The sequence below is a fragment of the Heterodontus francisci genome, chromosome 41 (genome assembly GCF_036365525.1).
Source record: "Heterodontus francisci isolate sHetFra1 chromosome 41, sHetFra1.hap1, whole genome shotgun sequence".
Lineage (NCBI taxonomy): Eukaryota > Metazoa > Chordata > Chondrichthyes > Heterodontiformes > Heterodontidae > Heterodontus > Heterodontus francisci.
In genome coordinates this window covers 28643293-28667396 of record NC_090411.1, presented here as the reverse complement: position 1 = coordinate 28667396, position 24104 = coordinate 28643293, and the positions used below count along the sequence as shown (strand labels likewise).

The following is a 24104-nucleotide window of genomic DNA, read 5'->3' as shown; positions in this document are numbered from 1 at the left end:
TGACAGTGTTGCAGAATATTGACCCAGCAATGTTGAAGGAACAGCAATACATATTTAAGTTGTCATGTACATGCGACTTAGGGAAGAATTTGAAGGTGAGGTTGTATCAATGCACTTGCTTGCTACTCTTGTCCTTATAGATGGCGAAAGTTTTGGGTTTTGGAGGAGCTGGTGAGTTGCTGCAGTGCACCCTTATACACTGTAGCCATAAAACGCCAATGGTGGATGGGCTGTCATTTCTGTGTGGTGCCTTACTGTATGTAAATTGGCCGTCATGTTTGCCTACACAACAGTGACTGCATTTTAAAGCAATACATTGAGTTTAATATACTTTGGGATGGTTTGGAGAGACACAATAAGACATTATACAAATACAAGTCTTTCTATTTAAATACATTTTCTGTCACAAATATTAAAGAGAATGGTTCATTTTCTCCCCTCCCTACTGTCATTGGTGGTTTAATATTTAAAAAATATATTAAAGGTCGCTTCGGTCACAGGAAATCTGAGCAAATTTATCTCAAAGCAACTTTTTTTTTTAATTTTGCGCAACGGCTTCTGGTCTTGCAGCTGCTGTGTGACCCAGCCTCAAGTTGCTATTTCTGCACTTCCTGCAAGGCAGAGGTCAACGATTCTGGCACCTCGTTGGAAACAAAACAAAATGCATCTCCAAATGCAGTATTCCCACTCTGTATTACGGTACTAATAAAATCTGCTTGCATCTGTTCAAAAATATATATAATTCTGATAATTTGGCATGAGGTTCAAAGCCTGAAAGGAACTTGTTACAGAAGCATCTGCATGCATTCGCTCTCTACCCATTCAATTCCTCGCAGTTACACTTAATTTATTTACTTACATTATTCTTTATACAACATAACTAAATTTCAGCAACTCTCAAAACATGCTATTATTGCAGTCAATTGAAGAATTTTCAAATCACTTCCTTGATTTGTACACGGAAGACTGTCCAGTCAAGAAGATTTTTACTCTGGGGTTTTGCAAGTGTTACGACCGAACTCTCCTGTCAAAGCCCCCAATCAAAATATACGATTCTGATTGTGGTGGGAGAAACGCATTGATAATTCAATCCCGTCACTCCACAGATTGGCTAACATATCATTTAAAACTTGCCAAATTAAAGAAAGACACAACCAAATTGTACCACCTATTAACCCCCGAATGAGGCTAACCAAACCAGGTGTCTTTAAATCAACAAATTAATTCTTTAATTAGAAGAACTAAATTCTTAAACACCATTAAGATATAAACATTTAAAATAGAAAAATTAGAGTCCTTGCAAATTTACAGTCCAATGTTGCTTGAAGTCCTCACAGAATGTTGCTTGAAGTCCTCACAGTCGTCCGATGCAGGAAAAAAGTTTCTTCCACAGTAGAACTGTCCGTAGTCTAACTTCAGCAGTAGGTGATGCTTTCCTTCTCCAGCGAATTTCAACAATTAATGACTTGCAAACACTTTCAATAGAATCAATCTGACTTTAGAGTTTTTGAGGGATAAAAGATTGTCACAGTCTAACTTCCCTGTCTTCAATTTAAATCAGAGATCTCTGTTTTAGCTTGACTTTTAGAATTTTGAGAGATAATAATTAAACAGACTAAAATCCTATTCCTTCAGTTTAAAAGGCTGAGCTCTTTTTCAGGTGCTAACACCAGCTGTTTGTGTCCGTGTGTCCTGTTAGAACAAACTATCTTCAACTAAAATGCCATTTCAAAATTGAATTGTAATGAATGTATCGCTTAATACTCACTCCCAGTGGCTGTATCTATGGTAACGAGAATGCACCCTTTGAATTGCAGTCTCCAAATGGCTGTTTCTAAGGCAACGAAAATGCACCTTCCTATAACTCCTGAGGCTTGCTGGTTCTTAAAGCAATACTGATCCTTTGCAAGCCTTAAAGGCAAATCGCATATTCCGAAAAAAAAAACTACAGGACCATGACACGTCACCTTTTGAGATTTGTTTGTGTGCTGAGTTTTTCAAAAAATCTACAAAGAAAGAACTTGCGTACATATAGTGCCTTTCACAACCTCAGAATGCTCCAAAGCACTTTACAGTATTTTTTTTGAAATGCAGTCACTGTTGTAATATAGGAATGTGGCAGTCAATTTGTGCACAGCCAGGTCCCACAAACATCAAAAGTGGTAAATACCAGATAATTCGTGATTTTAGATGTTGTTTGATGGATAAATATTGGCAGGACACTGGGCAGAACTCCCTCACTGTCCTTCAAAATAGTGCTATGGGATCTATTGAATCCATCTGAGACTTCAGTTTAATCTCATCCGAAAGATGGCATCTCCGACAGTGCAGCACTCTCAATATTGCACTGGATTGTTAGCTTAGATTACGTGCTCAAGTCCCTGGCGTGGGACTTGAACCCACAAATGTTTGATTCAGAGAAATGAATCACTCACTGAGTCATGGCTGACAAACACACTAAACAAAAAGGTACCAGCTTCAATCAGATTGTCAGTGCCAAATTAGCTGAACTCAGCCAGGGCAGCCAGTTTTACTCCTGGCTAGGGAGAAAATAAGAACATGACTCTTGTCGCTATTCAATGATCTTTGCTGGAAAAGTGTGTGGATGGATGTCAGGACTGAAAAGAACTGGATTTGGCTGCACTGCCAATAGTCTGCTGGCGCTCACCATCTAGTCTTATGTGTAAATAATGGCTGCTTGAGTGAGGTGCTAGAAAACTGCCAACCGTGAAATCAGATCCCAGCAAGACTGAACACCTGCAAAAAAAACTGGAGCTGGGGGTGGTGGGGAGGGAGGGTGGTGAGCTTGCAGCCTCACAGCTCCAGGGACCCGGGTTCGATTCTGGGTATTGCGGAGTTTGCAAGTTCTCCCTGTGACCGCGTGGGCTTTCGCCGGGTGCTCCGGTTTCATCCCACAGCCAAAGACTTGCAGGTGATAGGTAAATTGGCCATTGTAAATTGCCCCTAGTGTAGGTGGGGATGTGGTAGGGAATATGGGATTACTGTAGGGTTAGTATAAATGGGTGGTTGTTGGTTGGCACAGACTCGGTGGGACGAAGGGCCTGTTTCAGTGCTGTATCTCTAAATAAATAAAATAAATAAAACTACCTTTCTGCTAGCTCCACATGGGCCTGCTTCCCTGCGTACTCGTCAGCCGTCCGCGTGAGCTCCTTTGTAATCACAAGCTGGGAGGTGTCAATCCGATTGCACAGCAAATCAGAGATAACTTCTTTTGCATGTTCCACTGCTCCCGTCGGATCCCTGTTAAAGAATACAAGTGCAGTCAGTGAGATGCTGGCATGTGTTTGTCCCTCATTTACAAACTGAACAATCTCTGTCTACTTTCCCCTATTGCAGGTGTCTCTCGCTGTCACTCCTTCAGCCAGTAAGGCAGCACTCAATGTCTCATTTCTGGCTGCCTGTAGCGCCATTCATACGGCTATCTCTATCTGTAGAGAGGTGGGGAGGGTGGGAGGAAGTAATAGCACCAAGCTCTGCAGGCAGAGTGTCTCGCCTCAAGCAGTGCAAGGACTTCCAAACCTCAAGTAACAAGTCTTTTCAAGGCAGACGCTGAGGCTGCATCACATGCCACTTAACACTCAGAATATCGATCGGACAATTGGTTTCATGTTTCAGATTAATTGGACGGTTTGGGTTAGCATTTCCAATCAGATTTTTTAACCCCCTAATTGCCAAGAAATTTTACAAGGCACAGGGGGCTCAACATACCCAAACTTGGAAAAGATGCTCTACTCTTGTTCGAGCCGATGCACCATTCTGACCATGCATCAACTTCAAAATCAGAATCTGACTGATACAGAATTCTGTCTGAATGATGCACAGGTTTGAAGACTGGATTGCCAAGACCAGAACCAGCTCCAATTGCTTAGGTAACTACAAAAAAAAGCTGCCTGGTTTGGATATGATCCCAAGTTCTAAAAACAAAAAAAATTAACAGAGTTAGGGGATTTCCATCCTCTCTTTCTGCACTGGATTTAATGTCCAGCCTCAGCGATGAAAGTACAGTGTGGAGTGACTGTCTCACTGTCTCCTATCTGCTCTTTAAGTCTCACATCCCATTAATCTTTACAACCTGCATAACCACATTCAGTAGATAAGTAAACCTTCCAAACAAGAGATGTATTAAACAGAAAATAATGCAGATTCATAACTACCTGTCAATTAAAATCTTCTGCAGACAGGTATTGATCAGATTGGCTACCAGTGGGCAATTATCCCTTCTCACTGTCTCTATACCCTTGCAATCCATCTTATCATGGGTGTTTGAGTCGGAGGAAAAGTATAAACCAGCATAGCGTTTCTTGTTGATCAGCAGATATGGGAAATATACCTAAAATAGATTTGCAAAAGGATTAGCTTCACCATTTGCTCAAGGGGAAGGGGAAGTCAACACAACTTCTCCAAGGAGAAAACCAAACTCATTGTCCTCGACACCCCTCAACAAAATAAGTTCCTTGACAGTGACCCCTTCCCCATCTCAGGCTGAATCAAACTATTTGCACCTGGGGTCTTGTGCCACGAACACAATTTCATGTTTCATATAAAGAGCAACAAACTGTATTTATATAGCACCTTTAATGAAATGTTCCAAGGTGCTTCACTGGAGCATTATCAAACAAAATTTGACACTGAGCCATTTAAGGAGCTATTAGGGCAGATGACCAAATGTTTGGTCAAAGTGGTAGGTTTTAATGGCTGTCTTAAAGGAGGAATGAGAGGTAAAGTGCTGCAGAGGCTCAGGCAACTAACTCCAAAACTTAGGGCCTAAGCAGTGATAAACGCTCAAGAGGCCAGAATGAGAGGCATGGTGATATGAGGATTGTAAGGCTGGAGGAGGTTAGAAAGTAGGTAGGTGCAAGGCCATTGAGGGAAATAAAATCAAGTGAGAATTTTAAAACCGAGACAGTGCTTAACCGGGAGCCAATGTAGGGCAGCAAGCAGAGGCGATTGATAAACGTGACGGTGCAAGTTGGGAGACAGGAGCAGAGTTTTGGATGTCCTCAAGTTTACGGAGGGTGCAAGATGGAAATGCGTTAGAATAGTCAAGTCTAGAGGTTGCAGATGAGCTGAGGCAAGGCTGGAGACAGGAAATATTAGAGATGAAAATAGGTGGTCTTAGTGATGGTGTAGAAATGTGGTATGAAGCTCACTTCATTACAAACACTGTTGCTTCTGCACCACTGGAACCCTTAACCACATCTTCATCACTTCCAGATCTGACTACTCCAATGATCTCCTTGCTGGCCTCCTATATTGCACCCTTCACACTTAGCTAAAACTCTAGGGCACTATCTTGTCCCACACTATGTGCCATTTGCATTTCACCAATACTGCCTCCCTGCCCCCAAACTCATTAAATTTAAAATCCTTCTCTTTAAATCCTTATATGGCCTCACATACTTATACAATCTCCTTCAACCGTGTGTCCTTCTCCCCCACACTGTTCCTTTGACTTTGACCTTCTATGCATCTTCCTCCCAACTTTTCACCATTTGTGGCAGAGCCTTCAGTTGCTTGCTGTGACATTTCCTCCATAAACCCCTCTGCTTCTTCACTTTCTTACTTCAGTTTCTCAAAACCCATTTCTTTGAACAAGCCTTCAGTCACTCTTCCTTGTCTCTTTATGACGTGCATTGGAACATTTACATGACACATTAAATGCAGTACATTTTTTCAATAGCGTAGATGACCAAACTGTAGTACTTCAGACACAATAATTCAGGTTTTGAAGACCCAGGCACTTGTGCTTGTATTTCTTATTCACTCGCCTGTTGTATTTGATTTCTTAGGTCTTGAGTTTTGAAATGGGCTGGCATAGCATTCAGTAACGGACCACAGCAAAATGAGACATAGGCAAGTTAACAGCAATTTGGATTTAAGCCTTGTGCTTAACCTTTAAGGCTCTATGGTGTGACCTATGTGACCAGCAAATACAAAAAATAGACTTGCATTTAAATAGTGCCTATCACGATCTCAGGACATTCCAAAGCCAATTAAGCACTTCTGGAGTGTAGCCACTGTTACAGCGTAGGAAACGCAGCAGCCAAATTGTCCACAGAAAGGTCCCACAGCAAAGAGATTTTTTTGAAAATTCATGTTGGTTAAGGGATAAATATTAGCCAAGACATCAGTGAGAACTCCACTGCTCTTCAAAAGTGCATGAGATCTTTTACATCCATGTGAGGGGCAGTGTCAGGGCCTCAGATTAACTCCGCAAGCAAATAGCACAAGATTTGACAGGGCAACTTTTCCTCAGTACCGCATTGGATGTCAACGCAAAGTCTCTGGAGTGGAACTTAAACCCATAAGCTTCTGATTCAGAGGCAAGCGTGCTTTCGCCTTTACGTCCCCATTATACAGCATCACTGAGGTGCTTAACCCACAAAGGCTTTCCCCTTTATTACCAAATAAGCATGAAATGAGGATCAGATTTACACCAAAATCCACATAACAAAAATTCATGAGCTGTCTGATGCAAAAATTAGCAAGAAAGTACTATCTCAGCCAACTATAAAAATTAGCTCTTTGAAATAAATTTCCATTCTGTTTTCACAGCTTTTAGCTTCTTCCATGCTTGACCTTGTTTTTTATGAACTAATAAGTGAAATGACTTCAAATGTAAAAGAATCTGCATGGTTTTATAAAACAACTTTATAGTTGCAAAACAAGCGTGAATGTCAGCACTATTTTAAGATGTTTGAGCAAAACAGCTCCAAGGATCTCAACTATAATTTCGAATTGGATTATATTCGATTTGGTATTGAGTGCAACAATTTTTAACCTCTTAAAAACAATAATTTTACTTAAAAAACAGAAAAGGGCCCAAACTTTGCTCACAATCTCAAAGAGAGAAGGTAAATGGAGACAGAACACCCAAAACACAGGTTAGCACTTTAACTGTTTACATCATGGTGCTGCTGATTAACTGGGATGGACCCAATACTGCAAAACCATTGAATTCCTCCGTCCCAAATCCCGATCAGCAAAAATTCATACTGGTTTTTTCCACTCACCTTTTCAAACTCTAGTTTAATGGGAGGAATGAAGTGGCTAGAGACCCACTCGGCCGCCTCACGACCCAACGCCATGCTTTCCTCCACCGTCTGCGTTCCCAGTTTACACATCACAGAATCCGTGTCACCGTAAATGACCTAATTGAAAAATAGGAACTAGGATAAAATGTTGCCAAGCCTCCTCGATGGTATCGAGTAAATGCATCATGCAGTGCAGTACCAAGCTAAAAAGACCAGAAGGTCCTGCGTTAGATTGTGTTCTGTGCTGACTTAGTTGATCAATTTTCCCCTTTCTCATTCTCGCAGCTCATTTGCTTCCATTTCCCCCCCACTTTTTTCTCACTTTACTCTCCTCTCCTTTTGTGCTCTTGCACTTGTTGTTTTCATAATTCTTGTTCATTTTCCTGCAGTGCTCATTCTGCCATGTGAGGTAGCAACAGACTAGTGATCTGAATAAGCACAGGGAGCAGGATTGATGCAGACTGCATAACATCAGACGAGTTAAAAACAGTGGCAACTCTTTGTCTCCTCCCAACCCCTCACTGTACCTATAATAATAATAAAAACAATAAGTGCTGGAAATGTTCAGCGGGTCTAGCAGCATCTGTAGAGTGAGAAGCAGAATTAACGTTTCAAGGCAGTGACCTTTCATCAGAACTGGCAAAGGTTAGAAATGTAATAGGTTTTAAGCAAATAAAGCTGGGGTGGGGCAAAAGAGAACAAAAGGGAAGGTGTTGATAGTACAGAGGGTCACAGAGAGTAACTGACAAGGTGGTCATGGGACAAAGGCAAAGAGTGTATTAATGGTGTAGTGAAAGACAAAGCGTTAGTGTTAAATGACAGAATAATGAAAGCCCTAGCCAAAAGCACAAACATGAAAAAAAGTGGGCAGGCACATAGTAAAAAAAATTGAATGATGAAACAAAGGAATGATGAAACTCAATGTTCAGTCCGGTGGGCTGTAGCATGCCTAATCGGTAAATGAACTTGCATTGATGTTCACTGGAACACTACAGCAATCCTGGATGTGGGCATGAGATCAGATGGGGGGTGGTATTCAAATGGCAAGCAACAAGAAGCTTGGGGTCATGTTCTCAGACTGAGCAGAGGTGTTCCGCAAAGTGATCACCCAATCTGCGTTTGGTCTCCCCAGTGTAGAGGAGACCGCATTGTGAGCAGCGAACACAGCATACTAAATTGAGAGAAGTACACCTGAAAGGATTGTTTGGGGCCTTGGATAGTGAGGAGAGAGGAGGTAAGGGGGCAGGTATTACACCTCCTGCAACTGCATGGGAAGGGGAAAGGATATTGCAGATAATGGAGGAGTGGACCAGGGTGTCGCAGAGGGAATGATCCCTTCGGACTGTACCCTCACTGTATCTACCTGGATAGGCCTTCAGCCCTACAGTCTGAGAACCACATAGTTAGAATTGACCCAACAGGAGGCATGCCTATTGATAAGATTACTCCAGTTTGACAGATTGGGGAAGACCAGGGGTCGTGCATTTAAACTATGCAGAAAGAGGAATAGGCTAGATGTTAGATGGTGTTTTCTCCCCCCAGGGAATATTGTGCCTTCAGAACATATTCTTGACTTGTGCAGTGTTTGCTGACTCTCTGCATGCCTTCAGAAGGGAAATGGACGAGTTCCTACCTTAGCATCTGCTTTGTAGCCATTTGCAATGGTGAACTTCGATTCAACCAGCTGTTTTGTTTTTTCGATCATTTGTCGCCCAAATCCAGTAACACTCTGAAACAAATGTTAGCACTCAGCTTAAAATTCATTCACATGGTAAGAGCACAAAGTATTACTCTGAGAAATGACCAGTTGCAAAAGATAAACAGATGTAAAATATATGATTTTCATTGATCATCAAAGATGTGCTGGGAAATGCTACAAACTCCATTTTGCACTCCCAAGTAAGATGTTAAGATAGAGAGCTAAGCTCCCTCTACTTTGCCCTAGCAATGCACCTTGGTCCCAATTTCAGATGAATGACACTGACTGCATTAGTGAAATATTCTTATTGCCCACATCTTTAAAGAAGTTAATAGGAAGAGTAGAGAAGAGCAATCTAGTGGATGTAGTATACATGGACGTGCAGAAGGCTTTTAATTAGGTGTCTCATAAGACGCATGACCAAGGTCAGAATGTGTGGAGTCAGAGACCAGGCAGTACAATAGATGGCTACAAAACAGGATAAGAGTTAAGGAAAGTTTCTCAAACTGACAGAAAACAGGAGGTGGTGTACCGAGGGATGTGTGTTGGCATCACTGTTGTTTACTATTTACATAAATGATTTTTATTCAGGAATTGGAGGTGTGGTTTTCAAATTTGTAAATACCAAATTGGGAGGATGGTTATAGTTAATAGTGATGGAGACTGCAGCAGATTATGGGAAGACATAAACAAGCATACAGAGTGGGTGGATAAATGGCAAATTAATTACAAAATAGCAAATTGTGAATGGTTCATTTTGGCAGGAGGAATAAGGAAATTACTTACTCCTTGGAAGAAAGAAACTAAATGTGGTAGAGTGGCACAGAGATTTGGGGACACAGATACATAAATTATTAAAAGTAGCAATGCAGACTGATAAGGCCATAAACAGTGCAGACAAGGTACTGGGGTTCATTTCTAGAAAAAGAGAATACAAAAGCAGGGAGGTAATGCTTAATTTGAATTGAATCTTGGTTAGACCATACACAGTACTGTGCAGAGTTCTGGTATCCATACTACAAACAGGTTATTGAAGCATTGTAGAAAGCTCAGAAAAGATTTACCAGAATTACAACGATCAAGAAATATTAAGCAGACTGCAGCTCTTTTCCCTAGAAAAAAGGCTAAGAGAAAACTTGGTAGAAATCTGAAGGGAGAAACCGTTTCTACTTGTGGGTCAGTCCAAAACAAAGGGGCATAAATGTAAGATAGCCACAAACATAGAAACATAGAAAACAGGAGCAGGAAAAAAGTAGGCCATTCGGCCCTTCGATCCTGGTCCGCCATTCATTATGATCATGACTGATCATCCAACTCAGTAACCTGTTCCCACTTTCCCCCAACTTCCTTTGATCCCTTTCACCCCAACAGCTATATCTAACTCCTTCTTGAAAACATACAATGTTTTGGCCTCAACTGCTTTCTGTATAGAAACATAGAAAATAGGGATCAAATAATTTAAGAAGAATTTCTTTATACAGACAGTGGAGAGAATGTAGAATTTATGCCACATCTAACAGTTGAAGCAGAAAGCATTGCCACATTTAAGAGGTGACTTGTTGCATACATGTGAGAAGATGGAGGGTTGTGGGGGCAGGGTTGGAAGAGGCTCGTGTGAAGTATAAACATTGGCAAAGACCAGCTGGGCCAAATGACCAGTTGCTGCGTTGCAGCAAGCCAACTGATGACCGAAGTGAGATTATTAATTTAGTACTGAATTTATTTTTGTTATGGTTTGTTATGGCTGTAAACACATTAGAAATGGCTCCAGACAGCCAAACTAGATTCACTTTGAAGTCTTCAAGTCAACAAACTGAGTAGACTCTGATCCTCAGTCTGGGCTGGAATCAGATTGCCTTTAAAAAAATTATTTTTTTCTCTTTGCTAATCATCTTCCTTTCTCATGTAAAAATCCAGGGAGAAAACAGCGAATGAGCAAAAACCTGGTTTGGAAACCAGCTACTAAGAGGCAAACAATTGTGATGTTCAGTCTGATTTCCCCTCTCCCGCTTGCTTCCAGTCTGCACCACCCCATCGCATGTGACCAAGAAAGGGAAGTCAGCAGCTGAGAGTAGATACCCACACCCCACAGTACAGTAAAAAAAACGCAGCAACATTGCGTTATCCTCCTCAAAATTCACCCGGCAAACACAAGTTTCCTTTTTTTTGAAAAAAAAGAGAGCAAAAACAGAATAATTTGCTGTTCTGGGTACCCAAATATTCAACAGCTGGTCCCAGAGTGGTGGAGAGATAGACTTAGGACCGCATTTCTGTATATTCTCAACTACTTGTAACTAAATATATTTTCAAATTTGCAGATGACACAAAACTGGGTGGGAGGGCAAGTTGTGAGGAGGATGCAGAGACACTTCAGGGTGACTTGGACAAGTTGAATGAGTGGGCTAATGCATGGCAGATGCATCATAATGTGGATAAATGTGAGGTTATCCACTTTGGTAGCAAAAACAGGAAGGCAGATTATTATCTGAACAGCTATAAACAGAGAGGGGAATATGCAACGAGACCTGGGTGTTCTCATACACCAGTCACTGAAGGTAAGCATGCAGGACCAACAGGTGGTAAAAAAGGCAAATCGTACATTGGCCTTCATAGTGAGAGGATTAGAGTACAGGAGCAGGAATGTCTTGCTGCAATTATACAGGGCCTTGGTGAGGCCACACCTGGAATACTGTGTGCAGTTTTGATCTCCTTATCTGAGGAAGGATGTTCTTGCTATAGAGGGAGTACAGTAAAGGTTTACCAGACTGATTCCTGGGATGGCGGGACTGACATATGAGGAGAGACTGAGTCGGTTGGGATTATATTCGCTGGAGTTCAGAAGAGTGAGGGAGGATCTCATAGAAACCTATAAAATTCTAACAGGACTTGACAGGGTAGATGCAGGAAGGATGTTCCCGATGGTGGGGGAGTCCTGAACCAGGGGTCATAGTCTCAGGATACGGGGTAAACCCTTCAGGACTGAAATGAGGAGAAATTTCTTCACCCAGAGAGTGGTGAGCCTGTGGAATTCACTACCGCAGAAAGCAGTTGAGACTTTTCAGTATGTTTTCAAGAAGGAGTTAGATATAACTCTTGGGTCTAAAGGGATCAAAGGGTATGGGGTGAAAACAGGAACAGGTTACTGAGTTGGATGATCAGCTATGGTCATAATGAATGGTGGAGCAGGCTCGAAGGGCCAAATGGCCTATTCCTGCTCCTATTTTTCTATGTTACTTGCAGCCAGCTTTCCGAACACTCAAGTCCCTTTGTTTCACAATCAGTCTGCAAGGGGCATGACTGAATCAGAAAAAGACCAAAGGCAGAATCCGCACTGTCCTCAGCAATATCAAACAACTACCTTTGCATTAAAACTCACATGCCATTGCCATAAGTGTTCCTTCAGTCAGCACTGCTTTGTGTCTGAAATTCACTTTTGCAATTAACAATTTGATGCTCACCTACCTCTTTCGTCACCTGTCCCAATATCTCATGTGGTTCAGGTGTTAGAACTTTGTTTGATAACACTCCTGTTTAATGCCAACTCCCCTGCAGCATTTTGTTTTTGCCTTTATAAGGAGGAGATAGACAGATTTTTAATTAGTAAAGAGTTGAAGGGTTATGGAGAATGGGCAGGAAATGGAGTTGAGGCAGAGATGAGATCAGCCATGATCGTATTGAATGGCAGAGCAGGCTCAAGGGGCTGAATTGCCTACTCCTGCTCCTAATTCTTATGACCTTATGCCCAAATGAAGCTGAAACGGATTGGTCATGGCGGAAGCAGAACCCTGCACCGGTGAGGTGTTGTCTTGACCACTACTGAAGATGTTACTGATGACTGGAAGGAGGCTAACTGAGCAGTAATTGACACTTTGCAATTATTCAACTTATTAACTCTCACCGTCATTGAACTATCTGATTCTCTTCCTTCCTCTCTAGTTTCCCCAACATTACTAAAATCCTTTATCCATTTTCAGTTGTGATCAGGTACATGTATCCAAAACATTAACTGTCTTTGCTCTTTAGAGATGCGGGCAAACTTACTGTACACCACTAGTGCTTCCTGTTTCTACTTCTACAACAAATGAAGACAATATTTCATGAAATACAACAGCACCAGAATTGCTGGGGCAACAGTAGTAGTAAATGGGCACGGCTAAATAATAGACGTTTTATGGTTATCATGGAGTTTTCACTCAATTACTTTTCAGGGTCAAGGAGAAATTCTAGAGTTTTCTCTCCTTTGGAATTAAATTCAGCTCTCACAAAAGAACAAGTTGGGGAAAGTCTAAAACAGCAAATTGGACATTGTTCTTTTGGAAGGATCAGGCTCGACTGATCAAACAATCTCTTTCCATTTTTTCCTCACAGAATCAGGAATTCTGCAAGGGACAAGATACCATGGTTATGAAGAGATATTTGAGGCAATAGCCATCTCTGCACTAGTGAAAATAGTTCAGAGAGGACTTTTAATAGATGTTTTGTTTAATTAAGCAAGATTTTGATAAGTTTTTCTTGATTAATTTTATTTCCTAAAATTTTCAGCAGGACAGGAAGCAGCAGGATTAGGAATAGAAAACAGCAACAGGTCGTTGCAGCATAGAATGCATTGCCATTGGGAGCTTTTGAAGTAGAAACCACTACACCTTTCAAGAGAAAATTGGATAACAAAGCAAAGGAAAGTATAGTGCTGATGGGAGACAGCAGGACAGTGGTATTAGTTACACCTGCAAGCTGCACTGCAGCAACTCACTAAGCCTCCTTCGACAGGACCTTCCAAACCCTATCACCTAGAAGAACAAAGGCAGTAGGTGCATGGGAACCACCACCTGCAAGTTCCCTTCCAAGCCACACACCATCCTGACTCAGAACTATATCGCCGTTCCTTCACTATCACCAGGTCAAAAACCTGGAACTCCGTCCCTAACAGCATTGTGGGTGCACCTATACCACAGAGACTGCAGCGGTTCAAGACAGCAACTCAGCACCACCTTCTCAAGGGCAATTAGAGATGGGCAACAAATGCTGGTTTGCTAGCAAAGCTCACATCCTATGAGCGAATTTAAAAAAGAGTTTTGGACTGCTCTAGCCAACACAAACAATGGGACAAATGACCTGTGTTGTAAACTTCCATGGTTCTCTGGAAGGAAAAACTGCTTTTCAGGCCTATTCTCTCATCGCTGTGTACAAGTTCTCAACTGACAGCATGAGCTAAACTGAATGAGGGGAACTGTTGAGTGCATGGTATCTAACAAACTGGAGTCTGGGGGTGGGGAAAGGCTCTTCCATCCGTCTTGAATAAGCAAGGGTCATGCAGGAAGAAACCCATTAAAAAAAAAAGAGACAGGGCCCTGGACTACAGAGGGAAAAGTCAGCCTGGTTCTCCACTAATTGCTACCCAGTGACCCTTGCTGATGGGGACAGACAGAAATTGCACAGATGAGGACAGTGGGCTCACACTTGATGGCTACTAGTTAGCTACCAGTACCCATGGAACTGAATCTCAGCTTCTGTTATTGCCTTCAGAAGAAAAGGAAGGGAGAGAAAGGGTGAAAATATAGAACTGGAACTGCTCCTTACTGGAACTATTGACCCATTCCACAATGATAGAATACCTATTAGCTAAAAGCAGTGTGCAACATCCTCCACTGAGTTCCCAGTACAACAGGTGTACATCACAAAACTATTAATTTGATATGAACTGGCTTTAAATTAACAATCTCTTACAACAGTTAATCTTGTTCCCTTTGTGAAAGAAAATAATAATTTCACATAAAGGCTTCCCAGTAGATCAGTGATCTTGTACTGAACTGTATATATCACCTGCTTTGATCCCAAGCTGAGTTAGTTTATTCCCCTCATCCAGGATGACGGCACTATGACTAGCCTTCAAATGTTTGCATTAGGTGAATGAAAAGTTAGTTAGGTTTTCATGCTGCTCATTGTCACCTCTGCTGAAAAAGAGCATGCAGGTACAAAGTTTAGTTGCAATGACACACTTGACTGACTCATTGTTTAAAGCCATCATATAGCCATTCCTTATGATGACTTCCAATACATTGTTAAAGACAATAACCTTGCTTCACTCTTTTTTGAGAAATACATTCAGCAAGCTTCTTATCCAGCCTTGCTGATATATTGAAGATGGAATGTATAAAATCCAGTATTTTGCCATGTACTCCTACTGCTTCCAGCTTTTTCACGAATGCTGCAGGAGGCATTTGGTTGAAATCCTCTCTAAAATAGATGAAAGCAACCCCCACACCAAGTCTTGTGATGCTATGAATTTGAATGGGGACCATATAGGCATGGGAAGTGAACAGGAGAGCAGGGTTGGACGAGGTGGCCCACATGGGAAATGAACAATGGCATTGCCTTTATGGACCAAATGGCCTGCACATTCTATAAAGAAAATGATTCACTAAGCCCAAGCATGCGAGGACTGCCAGTGCTATGGAATCATAGAGATCTTACCTTCAAAGAGAAGCCAGAAAGAGAGGCAAATGTTACATGATGTGGCTTAGTTTCACTTTCTATGATCATAATTGAGACCAAGAGTAGAGGAAGCTTTACAGTGTATTTGATCTATGCCACATCAGACCCAAGGGTGCTTAATGTGGTCACAGGCTTCAAAAGTGTTGCATTCCTTGACATCCCTTGAACAGAGTAGAACTTTAAGATATAAAATACAAATACGATAGGACCAAGAACTAAACAACAAACACAAGATTCAAGTAAGAAAAACCCTTGGTAGGCAATCCTACATCTTATGCACTCAGCCTCCATTGAGGAGGCAACTCATTTAAAAGGTGTCTGGATATGCACCGCAAGTGCAGTAAACTTTCTATGATTCTTTATGTGCATCACACGTTATGCTAATGAGCCTAAATTTACCAAACTCATCCTCAAAGGCCTAAAGTGGTAATACAATTGAATTTCATATTCAGTTTGAAAGTGACATAACTCCAGCTCCAAACAAGAATCTTAAACAAAGCCAATTACGTAGATATGAGGGGAGAGCTGGCTGAGGTTGACTGGGTAGATGGACTAAAAGGTATGGCAGTAAATAAACAGTGGGAAACATTTAAAGAAAAAATTCAAAATATTCAACAAAAATGCATCCCATTAACAAAAACTCAGCAAGAAAGATCCATCCGTGGTTTGCTATGGAAGTTAAGGATAGTGTTACGACCGACCACTCCTGTCAAAGCCCCCAATCAAAATATATGATTCTGATTGCAGTGGGACCAACACACTGTTAATTCAATCCTGTCACTCCACAGATTGGCTAACACATCATTTAAAACTTTCCAAATTAAAGAAAGACCCAACCAAATTATACCATCTGTTACCCCCGAATGAGGCTAACCAAACCAGGTGTCTTTAAAATCAATAAATTAACTCTTTAATTAGAATAACTAAATTCTTAAACACTATGAAGATATAAACAAAATTTAAAATAGAAAAAATTAGAGTCTTGCAAATTTACAGTCCAATGTTGCTCGAAGTCCTCACAGAATGTTGCTTTTCTTCTCTAACGAATTTCAACAATTAACAACTTGCAAACACTTTCAACAGAATCAATCTGACTTTTGAGTTTTTGAGGGATAAAAGATTGTCCCAGTCTAACTTCCCTGTCTTCAATTTAAATTACCAGAGATCTCTGTTTTGGCTTGATGTTTTTAGAATTTTGAGATAATTATTACAGACTAAAATTCCTATTCCTTCAGTTTAAATGGCTGAGAGCTCTTTTTCCAGGTGTTGACACCACAGCTGTGTCTGTGTGTTAGAACAAACTGTCTTCCATTAAAAACCAGTTCAAAACTGAATTGTAACAAATGTATCACATGAAACTCACTCCCAGTGGCTATATATATGGTAACGAGAATGTACCCTTTGAATCGCAGTCTCCAAATGGCTGTTTCTAAGGCAACGAGAATGCACCTTCCTATAACTCCTAGGGCTTGCCGGCTCTTAAAGCAATACTGATCCTCTGCAAACCTTAAAGGCAAACCACATATTCCGAAAAATAACTACAGGACCATGACAATAGTATTAGATTAAAACAAGAGGCTTATAATGTTGCAAAGAATAGTATTAAGCCTGAGGACTGGGATGTTTTAGAAACCAGCATATTGCAACCAAAAAGTTGATAAAAAAGGGAAAAATAGAATGATAGCACACTAGCCAGGAATATAAAAACAAATTGTAACAGCTTTTACAAGTATATAAAAAGGAGTAGTTGAAGTAAACATTGGTGCCTTAGAGGCAGAGACAAGAGAAATTAACATGGGGAATGAGGAAATGGTAGAGACGAACAAATATTTTGTTTGTGCCTTCACAGTAGCAGACACAAATTGCATACCAGAAATAGAAGGTAATCAAGGGGATAAGAAGAGTGAGAAACTTAAGGTAATTACTATCAGCAGAGAAAAATTATTGGAGAAACTTAAGGGACTAAAAGCTAAGATATCCCCAGGATCGGATGACCTACATTCTAGGGTTCTAGAAGAGGTAGCTGCAGAGATAGTGGATGCACTTATGATCTTTCAAAGTTCCCTGGATCTAGAACGGTCCCAGCGGATTGGGAGTTAACAAATGTAAAATTGCTATTCAAGAAAGGAGGGAGAGAGAAAACAGGGAACTACAGAACAGTTAGCCTGACGCCATTGGGAAAATGCTGGAACCTATTATTAAGGAAGTCTTTACATGCATTTAGAAAATCATAGTCTGATCAGACAAAGCTAACATGGTTTTAGGAAAGGGAAATCATGTTTGACAAATTTATTAGAGTTTTTTGAGGATATAACTAGCGAGGTAGATAAAGGGGAACCGTAGATGTAGTATACTTGGATTTTCAAAAGGCATTCAATAAGGTGCCATACAAAAAGTTAATAAGCAAGATAAGGGCTCATGGAGTTGGGGGTAATCTCTTAGCATGGATGAAGGATTGGTTAATGGACAGGAAGCAGAGTAGGAATAAACAGGGCATTTTCAAGTTGGCAGGCTATAAATAGTGGAGTGCTGCAAGGATCAGTGCTGGGGCCTCAGCTATTTACAATCTATATTAATGACTTAGAAGAGGAGACCAAGAGTAACACATCTAAGTTTGCTGACACTACAAAGACAGATAGGTAGAAATGTAAACTGTGAGGAGGATACAAAGAGGCTGTAAGAGATATAGACAGGTTAAGTGAGTGAGCAACAAGGTGGCAGATGGAGTATAATGTGGGGAAGTGTGAGGTTATTCACTTTGGTAGTAATAGAGAAACAGAATATATTTTAAAAGGCAAGAAACTTTGTTCAAAGAGACTTGGGTGTACTCGTACAAGGAACACAGCTAGGTTAGCATGCAAGTACAGCAAGCAATTAGGACGACAAATGGCATACTGGCCTCTATTGCAAGGGGATTGGAGTACAAGGATTAGGAATTCGTGCTACAATTGTATAGGGCTTTGGTGAGACCACACCTGGAGCACTGTGTGCAGTTTTGGTCTCCATATCTAAGGAATATACTTGCATTGGAGGTGGTACAGTGAAGGTTCACTAGATTGGTTCCTGGGATGAGAGGGTTGCCCTATGATGACAGGCTGAGTAATTTGGGCTTATACCTTCTGGATCTGAGAAAAAATGAAAGGGGATCTCATTGAAACATACAAGATTCTGAAGGGGGTTGCTAGGGTAGATATTGAGAGGTTGTTTCCCCTATCTGGAGAATCTGGAACACGAGGGTGCAGCCTCAAGATGAGGTCGATTACTTAGGAGTAAGATAAGAAATTTCTTCATTTAGAGGGTTGTGAAGTTTTGCAATTGTCTACCCCAGAGGATTGCAGATGCTCCATCCTTGAGTGCGTTCAAGACTGAGAGTGATAGACTTTTGATCTCTTAGGGAATCAAAGGAGTGGGCAGGAAAGTGGAGTCGACGTAGAAAATCAGTTATCATTGTACTGAATGGCAGAGTAGGCTAGCGGGGTCGAATGGTCTTTTCCTGTTATGTCTCATGTTCTTATGTAGAGGTGCAATACTAAGCTATTGAAGAGACAGATGCTGAATTGGCTGCTTTGAACAGAGGCAGCAGCTGGGCCAGTACTGAGAGCCCATTTCCTGAGTTTGCTCTACCCGGCAGTGCACCCTTAATTTGCACGCTGTGTGACCAGCAAGTGAGACTTTAGACAAACTCCCCACCCCTAGGCTCTGGGAGAGGCTAGGGTGCATGCTAAAGACACACCAAATTAAAGGAGGCATAATCGCCAAAATGTTATCCACCTCTCATTCTTAGAATGTACTGGGAAAATTAATCAATCTCCAGGGACGAAATGGAATTTTATTTTATTTTAAGTTTATAGCCAAGACTAGTAACATATGCCTGCTCTTGGTACAATAGTCAATTTTTTTTTTAAAGTACAAACATATATAATAAAATGCATATTCTACTAGTTTATTTTATTTGTAATAGGCAAGTAATAAATTAATTTTGAAGAATGGTTACTTGGTTTAGGTATTGAAGAGGTGCTGACAACAATGGAACTGAATCTCAGCTTCTGGTACTGCCTTTAGAAGAGGAGGGAAGGAGAGAAAATAGGGAAAAAGTACAACTGGGACTAAATACCATTAACGGAACAATTCACCCAATCCACACAGACAATGCCTAGTGGCTAAAAGGAAAGCATGACACCCTCGACTGAGTTCCCAGTACTACGGGTGTACATCACAAAACTACCTATTAATGTGATATGAGCTGGCTTTAAATTAACAATCTCTTTCAGAAAGGCAGCAAGGTTTGCAGTTGTAAGAAAACAATAATTTCATACAAAAGCGTCCCAGTAGTTCAGTAATCTGGTACTCAGCCATACACATCATCTGCTGATCCCCAGGCCAAGTTAGTTTACTGATCTCATCCAGGATGATAGTACTAAATTTGGCCTTGGAAGTTTTGCACCAGGAACTGAAAACTCAGTTAGATTTTCAGGTGTTTATTGCTGGCCAGTCACCTCTGCTGAAAGAGTGTGTGCAAAGTGCCTGGTGATTGCAGGTACGGGCTTTTGGCTGCAATGACACCTGCGATTGACACTCGACTCTTCAAAGCTGTCTTTCTGGCGAGTATGCATATGTAAACATCAGGTAACAAGGGGATCAGGCTGGGCGATGATGCGCTCTGCGGTCAAAAAGCATTGAATCATTCATAAAGACTATCCACTTAGGCAAAGTACCATAGGGCCACTGGCACATGTGCAAACACACCCAGTAAGGATTCAGATCAGGTGAGCGCAGAGCAGAAAACATTGGAAGGAAAAATAATTTCAACTGAAATTCAAACCAATTTTGCAATCCATTTTGCAACAGAACCCCAAGTCCAAATGTGCACACAAACACCAGCAGACTTGTATCAGGCAGGAAGCAAGGCTTTAACCACAGGAAAGCTGGAAACACTGCGTTTCCTGAAGCCTGTTTGCATTATAACTAAATAAGGCACACACACACGCTCAAGCTACAATCCCTGCAGTACCCCTGCAACAGCAGAGTCCTCCCCCACTGCCACCCATGTACAGCAAGGGGCTTACAACACAACCTTTTTAATCTGCTCGCAAATTGCATAATTTTCTTCTGTAACTTGGCTTTCATCAGCCATCTCTTTCCCAATCATCAAGCAGCAAGCTTGCGGTTAGAGTTTGTTAAACCATCGATGATCAGTGCACCAAGCAATCTATTCAGGATCGAGGAAGCCTCCACCTTGCTGTTGAGTCGCAGTAAGAAGTGGTTCTTAAGAGACATGCAAGGAAAGAGTGAAATAGCAATGCACATTTAAATAGTGCTTATAAGTAGGGGGAAACAAAATCCAACAATACTTCACAGAGACATAACCAGATAAAAACATAAATAAAATGGGAGAAATAGGAAATAGGCCAGCATTTGCTGCCCATCCCTAACTTAGCCTGACAACTGAGTGGCTTGCTAGCTAATTTCAGAGAGCAGTTAAGAGTCAACCACATTGCTGTGGGTCTCGAGTCACATGTAGGCCATGGCAGGGAAGGTCAGCAGATTTTCTTCCCGAAAGGACATGAGTGAACCTGATGGGTTTTATGACAATCAATGATAGTAATGGTGCCATGAAAACTAAGACTAGATTTGAACCAGTATCCCCAGGACCTGGGCCTCTGGATTACTAGTCTAGTGACATTACCACCATGCCACTGGCTCCCCAGAGACACAAGATTGTGGGTTCAAGTCCTATTTCAGGACTTGAACACTTAATATAGGCAGGCACTTCAGCACAGTACTAAGGGAAAAGAATCAGTGCTGTCTTGCCAATTGGCTGCCATGTTTGTTAACATAACAGTGACTACATTTCAAAGGGAATTCATCAGCTGCAAAGTGCTTTGGTTCATCCTGAAGCAAAAGGTGTATAATTTGTGTCGGCCCAGAAGGTTATTCACATTCACTACCATTGGCTTTAGGTCACCAGATCCATTATTTTCTGGCCTTCAGCTCACTTGCTATTCCTGCTGCCACACTTGTTAAATACAGATACCTTAATTTTAACAAGCCTCGGATGTGATACTTTTACAAACACCTTTTGAAAATCCATAAAACTTCCAGTCCAGGGAGCCGCTGAGCTTCTTTAATCGCATCCCACAGCCATGGCGCAGTTGGCAGTACTCTCATCACGAAGTCAGAAGGTTGTGGGTTCAAGTTCCACTCACTCCAAGTACTTGAATGCATAATCCAGCCTTACATTCTAGTGCAATACTGAGAGAGTGCTGCACTGTCAGAGGTGCAGTCTTTTGGATGAGACATTAAACCAAGGTCCCATCTATCCTAAAAGATCCTGTGGCGATTCTTCAACAAAGTGCAGAAACAAATATCAAAGTCAATGGTTAAGAATGAAGCTTTTTACAAAACGATCTCCCCATTTTTTTTTGGAACAGTCTGTTGTGATTTTGCACTCTCTGCAATTAAGAACAAAAAAAAACTTAAATTGCTTCCTCCTCACAACAGGAAGGTTTTTTTTTCCACAACCTGTCTTTTTAGTTCTACTTTGAGGTCATGAAAGGCTAATTCATTCATGGGATGTGGGCGTAGCTGGCCAGGCCAGCATTTATTGCCCATCCCTAATTGCCCTCGAGAAGGTGATGGTGAGCTGCCTTCTGGAACTGCTGAAGTCCATGTGAGATAGGTACACCCACAGTGCTGTTAGGAAGGGAGTTCCAGGATTTTGACCCAGCGACAGTGAAGGAACCGCGATATAGTTCCAAGTCAGGATGGTGTGTGACTTGGAGGGGAACTTGCAGGTGGTGGTGTTCCCATGCATCTGCTGCTCTTACCCTTCGAGGTGGTAGAGGTCACAGGTTTGGAAGGTGCTGTCGAAGGAGCCTTGGTGCATTGCTGCAGTGCATCGTGTAGATGGTACACACTGCTGCCACTGTGTGTCAGTGGTGGAGGGAGTGAATGTTTGTAGATGGGGTGCCAATCAAGCAGGCTGCTTTGTACTGGATGGTGTCGAGCTTCTTGAGTGTTGTTGGAGCTGCACCCATCCAGGCAAGTGGAGAGTATTCCATCACACTCCTGACTTGTGCCTTGTAGATGGTGGACAGGCTTTGGGGAGTCAGGAGGTGAGTTACTCGCCTCAGGATTCCTAGCCTCTGACCTGCTCTTGTAGCCACGGTATTTATATGGCTACTCCAGTGCAGTTTCGGGTCAATGGTAGCCCCTAGGATGCTGATACTGGGGGATTCAGTGATGGTAATGCCATTGAATGTCATGGGGAGATGGTTAGATTCTCTCTTGTTGGAGATGGTCATTGCCTGACACTTGTGTGGCGCAAACGTTACTTGCCACTTATCAGCCCAAGCCTGGGTATTGTCCAGGTCTTGTTGCATTTCTACACGGACTGCTTCAGTATCTGAGGAATCGCTAATGGTGCTGAACATTGCACAATCAGCAAACATCCCCACTTCTGACCTTATGATTGAAGGAAGGTCATTGATGAAACAGTTGAAGATGGTTGGGCCGAGGACACTACCCTGAGGAACTCCTGCAGTGATGTCCTGGAGCTCAGATGATTGACCTCCAACAACCACAACCATCTTTCTTTGCGCTAGGTATGACTCCAACCAGCAGAGAGTTTTCCCTCTGATTCCCATTGACTCCAGTTTTGCTGGAGCTCCTTGATGCCATACTCGGACAAATGCTGCCTTGATGTCAAGGGCAGTCACTCTCACCTCGAGTTCAGCTCTTTTGTCCATGCTTGAACCAAGGCTGTAATGAGGGCAGGAGCTGGGTGGCCCTGGCGGAACCCAAACTGAGCGTCACTGAGCAGGTTATTGCTAAGCAAGTGCTGCTTGATGGCACTGTTGATGACACCTTCCATCACTTTACTGATGATTGAGAGTAGACTGATGGGGCGGTAATTGGCCGGGTTGGACTTATCCTGCTTTTTGTGTACAGGACATACCTGGGCAATTTTTCACTTTGCCGGGTAGATGCCAGTGCTGTAGCTATACTGGAACAGCTTGGCTAGGGGTGCGGCAAGTTCTGGAGCACAGGCACAGGTCTTCAGTACTATTGCCGGAATATTGTCAGGACCCATAGCCTTTGCAGTATCCAGTGCCTTCAGTCGTTTCTTGATATCACGCAGAGTGAATCAAATTGGCTGAAGTCTGGTATTTGTAATGCTGGGAACTTCAGGAGGGGGCAGAGTTGGATCATCAACTCAGCACTTCTGGCTGAAGATTGTTGCAAATCTTCAGCCTTATCTTTCGCACTGATGTGCTGGGCTCCCCCATCATTGAGGATGGGGATATTTGTGGAGCCACCTCCTCCAGTTAGTTGTTTAATTGTCCACCACCATTCACGACTGGATGTGGCAGGACTGCAGAGCTTAGATCTGATCCGTTGGTTATGGGATCGCTTAGCTCTGTCTATTGCATGCTGCTTATGCAGTATGGCATGCTAGTAGCCCTGGGATGTAGCTTCACCAGGTTGACACCTCATTTTGAGGTATGCCTGGTGCTGCTCCTGGCATGCCCTCTTCATTGAACCAGGGTTGGTCTCCTGGCTTGATGGTAATGGTAGAGTGGGGGATATGCCGGGCTATGAGATTACAGATTGTGGTTGAGCACAATTCTGCTGCTGCTGATGGCCCACAGCGCCTCGTGGATGCCCAGTTTTGCATTGCGAGATCTGTTCGAAATCTATCCCATTTAGCACAGTGATAGTGCCAAACAACACGATGGACAGTATCCTCAATGTGAAGGCGGGACTTTGTCTCCACAAGGACTGTGCGGTGGTCATTCCCACCAATAGTCATGGACAGAAGCATCTGCGGCAGGCAGATTGGTGAGGACAAGGTATGT

At 42.1% G+C, this 24104-nt stretch overlaps 1 protein-coding gene across 3 annotated transcripts in view; it reads right to left on the bottom strand.

Annotated features, from left to right (window-relative positions):
* pold1 (polymerase (DNA directed), delta 1, catalytic subunit) overlaps window positions 1-24104 on the bottom strand; it is a 153117-nt gene that overhangs the window by 41292 nt on the left and 87721 nt on the right. For 2 of the 3 annotated variants that reach the window (XM_068019663.1, XM_068019664.1), the window contains exons 18-21: window positions 8689-8784; window positions 7035-7172; window positions 4176-4351; window positions 3109-3261 (exon numbers count right to left, since the gene is read on the bottom strand). In XM_068019663.1, coding sequence (XP_067875764.1) covers window positions 3109-3261; window positions 4176-4351; window positions 7035-7172; window positions 8689-8784 — 563 coding nt within the window. Of the gene's footprint in view, window positions 1-927; window positions 1437-3108; window positions 3262-4175; window positions 4352-7034; window positions 7173-8688; window positions 8785-24104 lie in introns of those variants that run through there. The other variant, XM_068019665.1, reaches the window with a different exon arrangement.